The sequence below is a fragment of the Toxorhynchites rutilus genome, chromosome 1 (assembly GCF_029784135.1).
Source record: "Toxorhynchites rutilus septentrionalis strain SRP chromosome 1, ASM2978413v1, whole genome shotgun sequence".
Classification (NCBI taxonomy): domain Eukaryota; kingdom Metazoa; phylum Arthropoda; class Insecta; order Diptera; family Culicidae; genus Toxorhynchites; species Toxorhynchites rutilus.
In genome coordinates, this window is record NC_073744.1 from 150690513 (window position 1) to 150706255 (window position 15743).

A 15743-nucleotide genomic window follows, 5' to 3' on the forward strand; every position below is an offset into this window, starting at 1 on the left:
AATCCACATTCTATTGGTGTCATTGCGCCCCTCACTTGAGCTAACTTTTAATCAGTCACCAGATTAAAATTGTTATTTGGCACGTATTCAGAACTTTTCTGGATTATAACACTTACAAATATTGTCCACGCTTGTCCACGGAGATGGGAGAGGGGGTATTGTTCGAGTCCACGTGGACCGGAAGAATTTTTTTTATATATAACCACCAGTGTTCTGATAAAAATATACGTGGAAGTAGGTAGCGGAATATTCCTGGAGGTGAAGGAGGATCATATTTGATGAAAAAATTCTACGCATTTGGTTTATTCTCAACTAGAGTTGTTGAACTTTTCTTGAGTCGAATTTTATGTCTTGAATTGACTCTAATTTGGAAAGTACGCTTCTTAGAATAATGATGTTACTTATTTAAAAGATAAGAACATTTTGCGTAGAATGCAGTTGTAAAACATTTAAATTAATGGAACCAAGTAACTTTTAGAGGTAAAGATGAAACTTAAATGTTTGTGCTTTTATATGTTTTTATATATGCATGATAAGCGTAATTTTTGAATTAAAATCAGTTTACGGCAAAAAAACGGTCTCAAGGAAAAGTTCAATAATTCTTTCGTAGATGAGATTTGACCATAAGCGTGGAAATTTTTTTTTCATCGAATACGATCCTGTATCTCCTGAAATATTTCGGATCAGTTACCTAACAACTTGTATATAATACTCCATTGGTGTAATTTTGAATTCTGTAACGTCAATACTGATGCTCCCGTGGCCGAGTGGTTAGCGTCATAACTAACATGCCGGGTGTTCGGGTTCGATTCCCGTTCTGGTCGGGGGAATTTTTCGTCAAAGAAATTTCCTCCGACTTGCACTGTGATCACGCGTATTCTAGAGCTTGCCACTCAGAATGCATTCAAGGCGTGTTATTTGGCATAGAAATCTCAACTAAGTACTAATAAAAATGACGCAAGTAATACTACGTTGAGACGGCGAAGTTCCTCTAGGAACGTTAGTGCCATTGAAGAAGAAGAAGAACGTCAATACAGAAACCCAAATCTTCAAGAATTTTTTTTCCGTCCTTCCGTTTTCCGGAAAATGACAAAAAAACCGAAAAATCGCCAAACAAAAACATGGGCTAAAACCTACATTTATGATCCTGTAGGAGGTTCAATCAAATGTTTTTTTTTCAACATCACAATGTGTGTTCTTTTATCAAGGTAATACTGTAAGAAAGTTGGCATATTTTTGCATTTTAGAAGGTTTTGTTTTTTATTAGGTTATGTGATGTTATGTACTTCTCGTACATAGTTGCTTTAATCCGAATTCATTTTCCAATAAAGTTATACAAAATCGAATGAAATTGATGGTAAGTGATAGCTAATAATCATTTGATGCCAAAACCTTACCATATGGTAGCTTTCCAAAGTCATGAAAAATTATCAAAGTTGCTGTTCGATTTTTCGAACGCTTGGCTTGAAATGGATTAAACATTTCTTCATGTTTTTGAAGAATCAATTAACTTTCTATCAAATTAATTGATTTCTCAAAAACTTATTTCAATCGGGCAGGAGATTTCAAACCAAAAATGTACGAATTTAAAAAAAAGAGGAGGATCGGGCCAGCGACTGATTAATTGGTGTTGAATTGTTCTTTAGTAAACTGTTCAAATTTGATAAGTGATGTTTTGATAGCGACTTTAGCGGAGGAAAACCAAAGAGCAATACAAATCATTTTTCGGGCAAGGTTAGTAAAAAAATCAATGAGTCCTGAGTTTTCTGATGTATACACCGATTCTGCATTCCGCCGGATTTGCATTCCGTTTGAAACCATTATTTCGTTCGAGATATAATTTTGCATTCCCTATTTTTTTGCCCATTTAATGTTCGAAGAAAAGCAGATTGAACGAAATGCAAGAACAACTTTAACGGAATACTGAATGGAATTTCATCAAGTCGATCGAAATACAGAATAGGGGTGGTAGTTTTTCCCCGCGAGCATTTTAAATGCCATCTAGACTCTCAATGAAGAATGATCAATAAGCAGTTGAAAAATTAAAAAATATACATTGAAAATATTTCTAATTCGCTATTAGTACCCTCCGAAAATTCCCGGAACTATTGCGGAAAAGGTTTCGAATTGCGCTGATGACTTAAAGTGAAGCGAATGTGTAAATTAATCGACATTTCCTGTGATCAATCGTACTCCGGAGTGGGCAAAAAACTACACTCGACAAAAAAAGTCATAGGAGAGTTGTGTCCGAGACACGACCGCATGGTTGACGTAGGATTCCGTTAGGCTATCTGTTGATTTTGGATATGTTTGAAGAATTACATCGTAAAACTTTTTGATAATGATTTGCTGGCCCTGAAAAGGGCCGTTTTATTTGGTTGTTGGGTATTGTTTGTTCACTCCACCAGTGTTTACCGAGTGGTGATGACAGAAGGATGGTAAACAGTCGTTGGACGATGCGTATCAGATGAAAGATACCGAAGTGAAACGAAATATGATGAAAATCGCCCTCTGTGATTCTAGACGAGATGCCTCCTGTGTGATGTATGGATGAAATAAAGGAAAAAAAAACTCATCAATGTAATATAATATAATTACCAATACCGAACACAATTATCAATTTTTCTCATCAGTTACTTTTTCTCATGTTACTTTAACATAGAGAAAACACATTTGAAATGGAAAAGGTAATTTTGTTTTATAATTTTTACTTTCTGAGTAAATCCAATGCGAATTTCAATTGGACTAACAACAACTAATACTATATGTAGAGCATATGGGAAATCATTTTTTCTAATATTTATTCACTTTTCCAATTTTGCTCGTCATATAAACTTTCCTTGGGTGAAAATGAACACAACAAAACAGACAGATTGAACCAAACGACCTGTTCGCGAGCGGGAACATACCTTGGTTTTTATTTATGGAAATTGAAATAAATCGTTTCATATATCAAGTCATTTTTAACACAACTGCTACCATATACAATTTTACACTTACACAATTTTACGCAATTTCACAAAGCAACCAACATTAAAGTTGCAAATTTAAGTTTTATTTGCTGGAATTAATCGTATCAATCACCTTACTTGCAATATAAAAATGCCCCCGACTTGCATATGTTTGTAATCCCGATTTCCCCCGGGCACCTTGGTTTTGATATCTCTGTTAGGGAATATATTTCGGTAGGAACAAAAGCACCCCTACTTTTATGTATTTGCAATGCCGATTTCCCCAGGCAGCTTGGTTTAGATGTCTCTGTTAGGGACCCGCCGCATGTGTCGTCAATTTTGACCAATCAGAAGTGGGTAATTCCGTTACGAAAGGGGTTGAGATTTTTCATTGTTCGATAGTTAGTTTAGTGACATATATTATTTTGTTCAATATAGAAAATTCTTATGGAATACCGAAATCTATTGACGCAAAAATGTCATCAATGCATCATGAAATGACTGAGCAATTTTCAATTTTCACGAAGTGCTCGATTTTCGATTTTCAATATTTTCCCGAAAGACGTAACCCTACGTCACAAAAATAAAGGTGCAAAATGCGACATCGAAAATTTTGAATGATTTTTGAACCGGTATAACTATGTTATAAAAATAATGCATTCGTCATAGCAACAACTGGACCTTGTATAGAATTCTTTCAAGTTTGCAGTTTCAAGGGCAGATTTGACCATCGATTTGCGGTGCGATCATTATTTCATGAAATATTCATGATTCAAAATTAAAGGATAAACGGATCATTCGATAGAGAATAGAATATAGAAAATAGTACTACTGAAACTTTCTATGAATCAAATAAAAGCGAAATAATCAGGTCGATTGGATTGTTATTGTGAATATATTTTTAAAATTTATAGAAACTTTGAAAGCAAACGTTTTATCTTTTCTTGTAATGTCTTTTGTCTACAACGCATATACACATTAAACTAAAATATGTACCAGAAATTTGTAGTTTGAAAATGCTGAATTTTTTGTCTTCATGTCATGATCTATATCGAAAGTACAGGCGTTTCGCTTAGAAATTTCGACCCTTTACTCCTCAATCCTTTATCAAATGAAGATCTTAAGATATCAGTGCATGGTCTCTATTCCATCTTTTCTTTCATTGAAATTCTTTTTAATTGTTAAAAAAAATCTATGCATATAAAATTGTTCTGTTTGTTTTTGTGCGCTTCATAAACTCGAAAAGTTCGCCACTAATGGAGCTCAGATTATGACACAATATAAAATCCACTTCAAGGTTTGTTGTTGCTACTGCCAACCCCTCAGGAAGCTATAAGATTTACAGATGGAATAAGCACACTTCAGAAGTAAAGCTGTGAGCCTAAATCAACTTTCTGGTATTGAAGAATACGCATTCTATGTGGTAGCAATACATTTTTTTTGCAAGTGTTTAAAAAATTGTGAACTAAAATTGTATCCGATAATGATTTTAAATCCATTTAATTTTATTCGATTGGCGTTGCTCAAGATCATTCTTTGGAATTCTGTGATATAGATTCGGGTGCGGATTGTTCAACTGTATATTGCGCGTTTCCGTGTTGGCAAAGCGTGGCAGATGTACAGCTAGTAAAATTTGAAAAAAACTTAAATGGAATTAAAATCTAATGTAAGCGCAATCCAGTTTTTCCTCAATTATTCTAATTAAATAAGCAAAAATGTCCACGTGGACAACAGGGGGAGGGGTATGAAAATGTCCACGCTTGTCCACGGAGGGGGAGGGGGCAGAGTGTAAAATCGTGCTTTTTCTGTCCACGTGGTATGTGGACAGCCCCTTATATGTGATTTTTATGCAGAAAAATCAATTTGCATTTACTAGTTGCGTGAAAACACTCTAAATTGGACAAACCAATATCATTTACCCTAATATTAGGCTGTCAAAAAAGTCCTGCGGTATTTTTTTAGAATTTTCATTTGTTCATATATTAGTTACAATCATCTGTTTTAAGTCAAATATGCGCCGTTTTGTTCGATGACTTGTTCCCAACGAGATGCCAATTTCATAATACCCCTGTTATAGAAGCTCGCTTCCTTATTGGCAAAAAACTCGGATAGCCAATTTTCACAGGCCTCTTTTGTGGCTAACTTCTGACTACCTAGCTCGTTCGCCATGGACAAAAACAGGTGGTAGTCACTTGGTGCAAGGTCCGGACTATACGGCGGATGCAAAAGAACCTCCCATCCGAGCTCCCGGAGCTTCTGGCGCGTCACCAAAGAAGTGTGTGGCCTGGCGTTGTCCTGATGGAAGACAATGCGGCCTCTGTTCATCAAAGATGGCCTCTTCTTCATGAGTGCTACCTTCAAGCGGTCCAGTTGTTGGCAGTACAAGTCCGAATTGAGCGTTTGGCCATAGGGAAGCAGCTCATAATAGATTATTCCTTGACAATCCCACCAAACACACAGCAGAACCTTCCTGGCCGTTAATGAGGGCTTGGCCACCGTCTGAGCCGCTTCAGCGGGCTTCGACCACGACCGTTTGCGCTTCACGTTGTCGTAAGTGACCCACTTTTCATCGCCAGTCACCATCCGCTTCAGAAACGGGTCGATTTTGTTGCGATTCAGCAGCGATTCATATGCGTCGATACGGTCAAAGATGTTTTTTTTTGCGTCAACGTGTGTGACACCCATACATCGAGCTTCTTTGTGAATCCAAGCTTCTTCAAATGGTTAATAACGGTTTGATGACTTATCTCCAGCTCTTGGCCGATGCTACAGCTGCTACTATGCCGGTCTTTCTCGGCTAATTCAGCGATTTTGACGCAATTTTCGACGACAGGCCTTCCAGAGCGTGGCGCATCTTCGACGACCTCTACACCAGAACGAAAACGTTGAAACCATCGTTGTGCGGTGGAAATGGAAACTGTATCGGGTCCATAAACTGCACAAATTTTATTGGCAGCTTGAGATGCATTTTTGCCTTTGTCATAGTAGTACTGTAAAATATGTCGGATTTTCTCTTTATTTTGCTTCATATTTGCGACACTATAACTCACGAACGACTTAACCAAACAAAACACTGTCAAGGACTATATTATAGCGCCCAAAAATACCTTTCCACCAAGCTATAGTATGCAATGAATACAACTAGAACTACGCGTTTACAACGACACCTCGCGGAAATACCGCTGGACTTTTTTGACAGCCTAATATATGAGAAAATCGAATGGAAAGGGAAATAAGGAAAAGATGAGAAGTGTGGCGAAAGGTGTTTTTATGTGCTGACTAATCATGAATATATATATATATTCGAATATAGCAATTCGTAGTGGATATTTGTGGAATCGAAAAAGACATTTTATGTCATTTTTATTTTAAAGAAATCATTTCCATTATTTAAGCGATCTACTATTTTTAACAACATTAATTAAGCTCCAACTGAAGTGAATGTGCATATTATGAGTTAAAAGTTAAACCCGTTCGCAACGATTTCATTCTTTGCATATCCCACTGATAGAAGATCTTGACCCTCCAGGTGCTTACTCTTGTAGGGACACGTGCTGCCGACTCGAGTAGCTGACAGCACTTTCAACTAGTGATAAACATAAGTGGCTTTTGTCCTCTTGCTAAGAAGCCACTCGCAATTCATTAAATGGGAGATTCGCGTGGTTTCATCCTCTAGAGAATCGTTTTATAAATGAACACATCGGAGTAGAGACTGCTGCCTCCGCTTAAGCCGGGGCAGCGTTACGTAATGAGATTGTCGCACCGCGTGCACCTATAATTAATGAGACATAAATTGCGATTGCGAAAATGCTCGGAGATTATGGGGAGTCCACATAATTACCAGAAATCGTCGCAGTTGCCACTTCGAGAACGTATATTTTCGTGTGGGATATAATTTAGTTAAATATTTGATGCATTCTCACTTCTTCACAGAACCTCCAAACCGGCGGACAGGAGAAGCAATGCTGCTGGGTTTGTGTTCCCTGTGAGCGCCACCAGATTCTGTACAACGAAACACACTGCCGACCTTGCGATTTGGGCTATTGGCCTGACGAATCCCAAACGGGTGAGTTGAACCCACTTCGAAAAATATTGTCCTCTGAGTGATTGCTCTCTTTTTGTTTTAGAATGTCTTCAAATACCAATCGAGCATGTTCAATGGGGCGATACGGAAGCGATCGTGGCTATATCCTTCTCGGTGCTAGGATTCATCATGACAGGACTGGTGTTTGGTGTGTTTATGCGGCACAATGATACTCCCGTTGTGAAATCCTCAACCCGAGAGCTGTGCTATCTCATACTGGTCGGAATGATAATATCTCATAGCACAATCTTCGCCATCCTGGCGAAACCTTCAACCTTCTCCTGCCTGATCAGTCGATCTCTACCGGGTATATCGTTCGCGATGATCTACGCCTCACTGTTGGTAAAAACCAATCGAATTGCACGAATATTGGCGGGTTCCAAAAAACGCTTCCCTACCAAAAAACCCAAATTCATGTCTGCGGCGGCCCAACTGATCATCACGGGTTTGTTGATATCAATCGAAGTTGCGATTGCGGTTTTTATGCTCATCATAGAACCTCCCAGTACGGAGCACCAATACCCCACCAGACAACGAACGGTGCTTGCTTGTAACACCACCCGGATGGGGATTCTAGTCCCATTAGCTTTCATTTTTCTACTCATCATACTGTGCACCTTGTATGCCTGGAAGACAAGGTAGGGGAACATCTTTTAAGAATCTTAAAATTTATTGATTCTTTGTGTGTCTTATCCAGGAACGTTCCGGAGAACTTCAACGAGGCCAAATTCATCGGTTTCGCCATGTACACAACCTGTGTCATCTGGGTGGCGTTCGTACCCATCTACTTTGGTTCCGAGTCCAAAATCATCACCATGTGTATCTGCATCTCGTTGTCAGCCATGGTAACGCTGGTGTTCCTGTTTCTCCCAAAGCTCTACATCATTCTCATTCGACCGGAGAAAAACATCCGGGCGCTGTTCACCACATCCAAAACCATACGCTGCCACATTGGTTCACGGGTGGCCTCGGCAATCTCCCACAAAACCTCGTCTTCCTATTCGAGCGGGCCTGGACCGCCGGATGACATCGAAGACTACAGCTTCGATGCACCGAAACCCATAATCAGATCATCCTCGTGTCAAACGTCACTGGAACTTCTCAACAAACTGCTGGAGATGCAGTTGTACGGTGCCGAGAAGCAATCCGAGCATTCCACACCAACATCCCGTCAACGGATACTATCGACGACACTGAAGCAGGTCCGCTACAGTCTCTCACCCATAAAGACATCCGTCAAAAAGACCTTCAAACCCGACCGACACCTACTGGTGCCGGAGGTGGTGAACCACAACAATAACGCCAGCACTAAAAATGTGGCATTCGATTTTACCCGCAAGGCTTCCATCAGCGATCTCAATGACATTCCGGAGAAGGCAACCATTCGGGAAACATGCTATCACTGCGCCCAACTGGACTCGATTCGCTACAAGTACGATCTGATGGATGCTGGCGGCGATGGGCTGGATCCGTCGTACAACCTGCGTCAACAGCAACCAAATGGTGTTTATTTGATTCCCAATTCGAATCAGATCAACAACATAGCTTCCGGACGGGGACTTGGAAGGTATGCTAGAACTACGATCAGCGAGGAAAGCTTGTCGGAGTGTTCGATCAGTACCATGTCGGAGTCGTGCGACTGCAAGTTCAAGAGTATTACAATTAAGTTACCGAGACCAGGCAACGCTCAACAGGTGATATACTTCTGACTTCTGATGAGGCATACACATCTCAATTGAATGTTTCAAACGTAGGCTTTTTGGGTAATCATCTTGTGCGTAAACTTTGTGCGTATTTTATAGTTCGTTAGTGAAGTAGTTGACGTTTAGCGGAAAATAAAAAGATGACACGTTTTGCTCACCATCATTATTAATAAATATAATTCTGAATAACATGAGTAGATGATATGTTTTGAAAGAAATCCAGATTTTCCCCATGGCTTATTACGTAGGGTTTGCGGTTTCGTGTTTGTCGAAGTGAAACTGCAAAATAAGGCGAATATTCTCGTTACGGGTGTCTCGCGGTTATACTGTATTGAATCGTGGTTTTAATACGAATATAAATAAACTTTCGTTGAAATCATATTGAAGCCGCTTCAAAAATGTTTAATGTTAGACTTTCAAATAACTTATGTATTAAAAAATGGATTAATTTCGGATGGCGATGAAAAAAAAATTAAAGGGAACTCTCTTTTTTATTATAAATGACTGTTCTTAATTTAATTACAAGAAATAAATATTCGCTCGATTAATCGAATACTGAAAGACAATTTTCGAATGAATCGAATGTTTGAAAATGTCCTCACGATTAAATAATAATCGAATAAATGAAAACTTTAGACATCTCTAATCCGGAGGACATGAAGTGCCTCACTATGTTCAACTTCTTCGCTCCGGAGTTTAGACTCTAGACCACCTTGGGGTGAGGTCTGAGGTCTAAGAATTGACCCCCATTAATTAACACATATTCTTGTTTGAAACTTTCAAGATACAGTATAAGTTGTGTTACTTGATCCAACTTGATTTCTAGTGTTATTGTTGTACTTTTGAAAAACTCAACAAAAAGATGAGCGCGTATAAGTTCGTATTAAATGAAAAAAATGGCAAGTGCATTTGGCATTTGCTTTCTGAATTTCTTGGAACTTGAATATACGTGGGAAAAACTCTCTTTTATATATAAAGATGTGCATAGTCAATTTTTTCGAATTTTTCAAATCATCTCAAATATTTTCCAAAGTACTCTATCATTTCAATTTGGGTTAAGACAAATTCACAAAATATATGGACGACGTAGATCTGATCAGCTGTTCTCCCGTGATGATGAGTTATACGTACGTGGGAAAACTCTCTTTTATATATAAAGATTTACAATTAAATGAATATTTATATAATTATAAATCTATCTATTTTGTTGAATTTTGATGAGACAATGATGTTGCCAGACTTCCATATCTGTCTGGAATCTTCCAGATTTTGGTAAAGCTTCCAAATATCCAGAACGTACTCTGTCTAGTCCAGGCTTTCCGCATTTTGCCCAGATATTTCCAGATTAAAAAAAATAATCTGCAATCACATTTGACTTCATAGAGTTGGTTTGGAAAGCTAGTTTGTGCTAGTTTTATGGAAACAGTTGTTCAAAATGGCATCAATGATTTGACCAAAGAGATTGGGAGGCCAGATTGAGCTGTCTTTTCTTTCACCGATGAGCATGCTGGGTTTTACAAAGTATGTAGTAAAGACATAATGTGTTCTGGAGGATTGAAGGATTTCTTGAAGCATGTTACGACTATAAAGCACAAGAGCGACTGCTGTGATTACGAATGTTCTCGAGAATGGTCAACACGAGCAACCCATTAGTCAGCTGCGGAACAATCCGTTCAGTTTGATTGCCGACGAATCGAAGGATCTGTCGAAGAAATAGTCAGAAATAGTTGGCCTTAAGGTAGCCGTACACTGTTTGTTTGGAGGTCAAATAATTGACACTTTTGGACAGATAAAGTTTGGTTTAAAATTTGTACAAACACTTTTTTGTTTGCCACTCTTCAACTACCAGTGGCAAACAATGTCAAACATCGAACATGGAAAAAATCGACTGAAATATTTAGGGTAACCTTACCATGTACCGACAGGTTCGAATAACAGACCAAAAACATATGTTAGGCATCCAATAACTGAATATTTGCTTGTCGTGTTTTGTTCCGAACTTGTTTGGTCTGTACACGTTGATCAAATTTTATCTGTCAAAAAGAATCAAATAGTTGGCTTCGGTCAAACAGTGTATGAGAACATTTAGTAGCCAGAACTAGCCATTGGAAGGATGGTATACTGTTCGTGAATGATTGCATACCAAATTTATTTGATTGGCTATTAGACTGATAGCAAAGACCATAACTTCACCAGGTAACTCACTTGGTGCTTTGCTTGAAAGAAATTGCCCATCGCCTTACATTATGAAGTGTATTTGCTATAGTTCTGCCTTATGCTATTCGTATACGCTAATATCACGGAAATTCTTGAATCCAATTGCTGCATCCATGCGCATCTAGATGGCTTTCACTGGAAGCAGTGGTGCAAAGAGTACCTGCCAGATATGAATCTACTTTGGATTTGTGAAACATATTAATCATATATTTCATTACTTTTTTTAACAAATGAGTCCATGCAAACACTAAAAGATCTGAATAAAGTTACGTTTGATCAGCAAAATAACGAGAGCTTGGAGAAAATTTCAAACTATCATCGTTGTTGAAAATTAGTCAGGCAATCTTTTCTAGCGGTTTCGTCTCTCTTCCACTTTGTGGCGAACCAGAGATGCCAGGTTTGAAGACATGTCTTCATTTTGAAGACATTTGATTTTGTGAAGACATTTTGAAGACATTATGAAATATGTGAAAACATTTCAGTATGATAGCGTACGTGGATTTTTAAAATATTGCCCGAAAATATCGTTAAAAAAGTAGGGCTTTAATCTCAGCGAACGAAGCGGTCTGAATACATATTGTCTTCAGAGGACATTAGTTTATTTGCGCTCGAAAATTCGAATGATTGTGACCAGGGACCGAAATCTTCGAAGGTGAAAAATGCAGACCGACTCTACTCCCAGTAGCTTCGCTACGACTAGAACTGCTTCGGCAGTCGCCGCCAACAAAAAATGACTTGACTAGAAAATGAATTGACTAGCGCTGACTAGCGAGGATGACTGGTGAACTAGTCCAGTCAGTGGTTATTTTAACTGACTCGACTAATGAATACAAATCTGCCCCTTCATTCAACTGACTTCAATCCACATTTCCATTTCCCCCTGATTCTAATTTTGTACCCGCGTACGCACGTCCATATAAAGATCAACGAAAACATGATTCCTGATGCAAAAAACTAGTTACCCCATCAACGGACGGTTATTTTTCTACCCATCGTGAACTCAAACCAACGAACTTAGACATTTATCAAGTATGCTATAAAGGCTCTCGCTTTGTATTAGTTAGTATTATGCATGCAAAATAGCGCACACACACTGCACGCTATTTTATACGTGTGAGTAGTTTTCGTGTACGATACAAAAGAATCTAGCTCATCTGTTGCGTATGTCAAACCACGTTGAACTCAAACATCGATGCATGCACATGTACATGAGAGAGAGAAAAAGAGGAATGAACTCGTTTTGGGGGAAGGCACTTCAAAATGCAATGAGGATAATTTGACTGGGAAGAATGGAATTAGGGAGATAACGACTAAACGCCCGACTGACTGTTCAGTCGTTTTGGCGGAGAAACTGCGTGAAGAGCCAAAAATCATTTACCGACTGACTATGGATATAGTCAGTCCGTTAGTCAGCCGACTATCCTCAGTTGACTATGACTATGCCGAGCCCTGATTATGACATTGAATTTCTATTATTTTGGCCCTACTATACAATAGATTAACCTAGATCTTTCACAAATCGAAGGTTTTCCGGTTACATACCTTATCTACGATTAGTTTCATGGATATGGTTTGAGTTACAACCAAAATTTCAAAGCTGAAATAAACAAATAGAGTTATCACAGTTCCGTTTATGTGTGAAGAACTTTCCTTCGATATTATGGTGAAGACATTTTCTCGTACCATGTCAAGACTTTTGAAAAAAATCACCTGGCGGATGCGACGCACAACCGCTTGCATTTGTTTTGATGACATTTGTACCGTTCGCCCCAAAGTATATAGAAATAGCCTCCAGGTATGCTACATTACTCAATGCATTATTGTGAGTTCTGATATTCAATGTCAAATCGTATTTTTTCGCAATATAATGCGAACAAAACAAAAGACGGTTTAACTCACTACAGAAACTGTGAACGCAATTATCAAATCGAAATTATTTGTTAAAATTGAAGGGAGAAGTGCATCATTACAGTTGTCAAACAACATCAAGGCTAAATTCTACGAGACCATGTAAAATACCACCAGAAAAGTGGAAATGGATGTTTACAACGCGAAGCTAAATGAAGTAGACTCTTTCCGTCGGTTTTCCCTAAAAATACATTTTAAAATGTTTATTATTTTTATTTGGCATAATTATCTATGTATTTAAAACTCTCAATCTAAGATATTACACACTTTTGATCAAATTAGACCTCTGTGCGAGAAAGAAAATTCAAAAATATTTTCATTCAGAAAACTACTGGCAAACTATACCAGTGATCACGAGCTTAAAAATATGGATGAGCAGAATATATAAAATACGTTCTTCTCGAACGGGAGGGAGTTTTCAAAAATAAAAGAAAAGGTTTACAAAGGTTGCGACTCACCAGTTCGAGCTTCAGACCAAAAGTGATTTATTATTTCAATTAATGCTTTCCTTATCGTTACCTTACTAGCTGCCAGATCTCAGCTATTTGCTGTCTCCGTGGGTTCACTTCTGCCGCCGTCCGTTGCGATGATACCGGTCATTTATGCCGCTCACCGAGACTTCAGATTTCGATGACACCGTCAGCGCCCGTTCTAGCGTGTGTAAAGATGTAGCCACCGCTTGTTGTTGTTGTTGCAGCTCGGTTAGTTCTTGGTTGATACTGTCAGCTGTGACCTTGACTTGTATACTTTACTACAAGTATACCATTATTACTTCGTCCTTGAATCTAACGCAAAAGTCTTATCAGGTGCAAAATCCGCAATGCAGATTTTCTATTTTCTCTACAGATAAAAATATTTTTTAGCTCGGAAATACAGATTACAATGTGGCAACATTGCCTGATAGTGCGTTGAGATCTACCTCGCTTTGCAGAACCGTTTTCGGATCCTGACTGCTGGATGACAACAGCTGCTTCAGCATCAGCTGTCTCCTCTGGCTTCTGCGGTCCCTCAACCGGTAAATCATCAGACTGATCGACTTTATCCGAAATCGAAGGCTCTGTTGTAGCCTGGCCGGATTCTATAAATAACAACATTGAAATATATTTGAAATACAGCTAACGATGACTCCTGGAAGAATTACTTTTTTCAGGTGGCTAGAATTTTTATCGTAAACTTTTCCTGTTTCCTGGTTTCGGATTGTTACTCTGGGTCCATGCTTAGCCTCCACTGTCATAACGGTAGAGTTGAACGTTGGAGTCAGTTTATCACCGTGAAGAACATTCTTTATAAACACCTTATCTTCGACTTTAATGTTCAACGATCTCTATAGTCAGTATGCGCTCACGTCTCACGTCTTGCAAGGAAGGTATTTTTGTCCGAATGTTTGGCCCATACATTAGCTCGCTTGGGGTCTTTCCGGCGATACTATGAGGTGTTGAGTAGTACATCAACAGGTAAGTAAGCATATCATGGTTTCAATCGCGTTTCAGAGCCTGGCTGATTTTGAGCGTTTTGACAAGTGACCGGTTTTGGCGCTCAACCAAATCGTTCTCTTGAGTAACGAGCTTACAATATGTATCAAGCTCATCGCTAACGAACTGGCGACCGTTGTTCAGGGTGGTGGTTTGAGGATACCCAAGCCGAACAAAAATGCGTTCCAGGCTCTCAGCCGTTTCACTTCCCGTTATCTCCCGAAGAATTTCGATTTCTTTATAACGCCCAAAATAATCAACGATAACTAATAAATAGTCTCCCGAGGGTAACGGACCCATGAAATCAATAGCAATATCCGTCCACGGCGTAACCGGCAACTTCCTCCGTTCTATAGGCTCAGGGAGATTTGGTAGGCTTACCAACTGGCAACTTGGCACGAATCCACTGTGTGAATTATAGCCTCGTCCATTCCTGGCCACCAACAGGTATGCCTTGGACGCTGCTACATCTTAGTACGACCTAGGTGACCCTCATGTCCTAATTGCAACATGGGTTGCCTTAGATCTCGTGTTCTCACTAAAATCCTCTGACCATGAGGTTTCCTGCTTTTCCAAGCTCGCCTCAGATTCCACACCCAACGATCCAGACATTCTCGCAATTGAGATAGCTTTGGGTCGTTGGAAGATGCTGTTTCAAGTTCATTCAGGTCGATAGCAGCCACTACTGACGTAGATATTCGGCAATATTCGGTTTGCCTTTGCGGTACACAACTTCGTAGTTGGATGACTGACGTCTCATGACCCAACGTTCGATTCGGAGACATGGTGATGAATCAGGTGAGAATATAGCTTCTGAGAGCTTGTGGTCAGTCTCTAGTTAAAACCGAACACCGATGGGGTAGCTTTGTAACCTCTCTACTGCCCACATCAGCGCCAGTGCCTCTTTCTCTGTCCGGGCATATCGAGCCCTGCTGCCAAGTCGCAGACCATCCAGGCTTACTATTAAGTACATGTAACTATAATGAACTATAATGTAACTATAAATTATACCTTCATGAAATTGCCAAATGAGGAAATATTTTTTAGGGAATAGAAAGCGATCAGACGGCAGCGATGCTTTCCAAATGACCTTTCTCAAGGTCGAGAGTTTAGTTTAGTTTTAAAAATTCGCACGCAGTGGTGCATTTTTTTTCGGTGGAGTCACCGCGTCGATTTTCATGCTGTCTGGTGGAGAATGCTTCTGTATTTTCGTATCACATCATTTTCGCACATGTACTGGGATGTATGTTCAAAATTTCGAAAACAAGAGTGTTATGTTTGGTGTGTAAGATACTTAGCGATAATATCGTTTTGTCGGCTGAACAAAGTAGTACAACAATCACTTCAGTCGAAAAATAAAAGACGTATGAGTGTGTTTTTAATCTATTGACCAAAAACAAATTTCACA

General features: G+C 39.1%; 1 protein-coding gene across 15 annotated transcripts in view; it reads left to right on the top strand.

Moving 5' to 3' along the window:
• The window catches only part of LOC129774153 (metabotropic glutamate receptor 1-like), an 82738-nt gene extending 73846 nt beyond the window's left edge, over positions 1-8892 (top strand). For all 15 annotated transcript variants that reach the window (XM_055777861.1, XM_055777855.1, XM_055777866.1 and 12 more), the window contains 3 exons: positions 6885-7017; positions 7079-7673; positions 7733-8892. In XM_055777861.1, coding sequence (XP_055633836.1) covers positions 6885-7017; positions 7079-7673; positions 7733-8744 — 1740 coding nt within the window. In that variant the 3' untranslated portion in view covers positions 8745-8892. The remainder of the gene's footprint in view (positions 1-6884; positions 7018-7078; positions 7674-7732) is intronic.
• The last annotated feature ends 6851 nt before the right edge of the window (positions 8893-15743 follow it).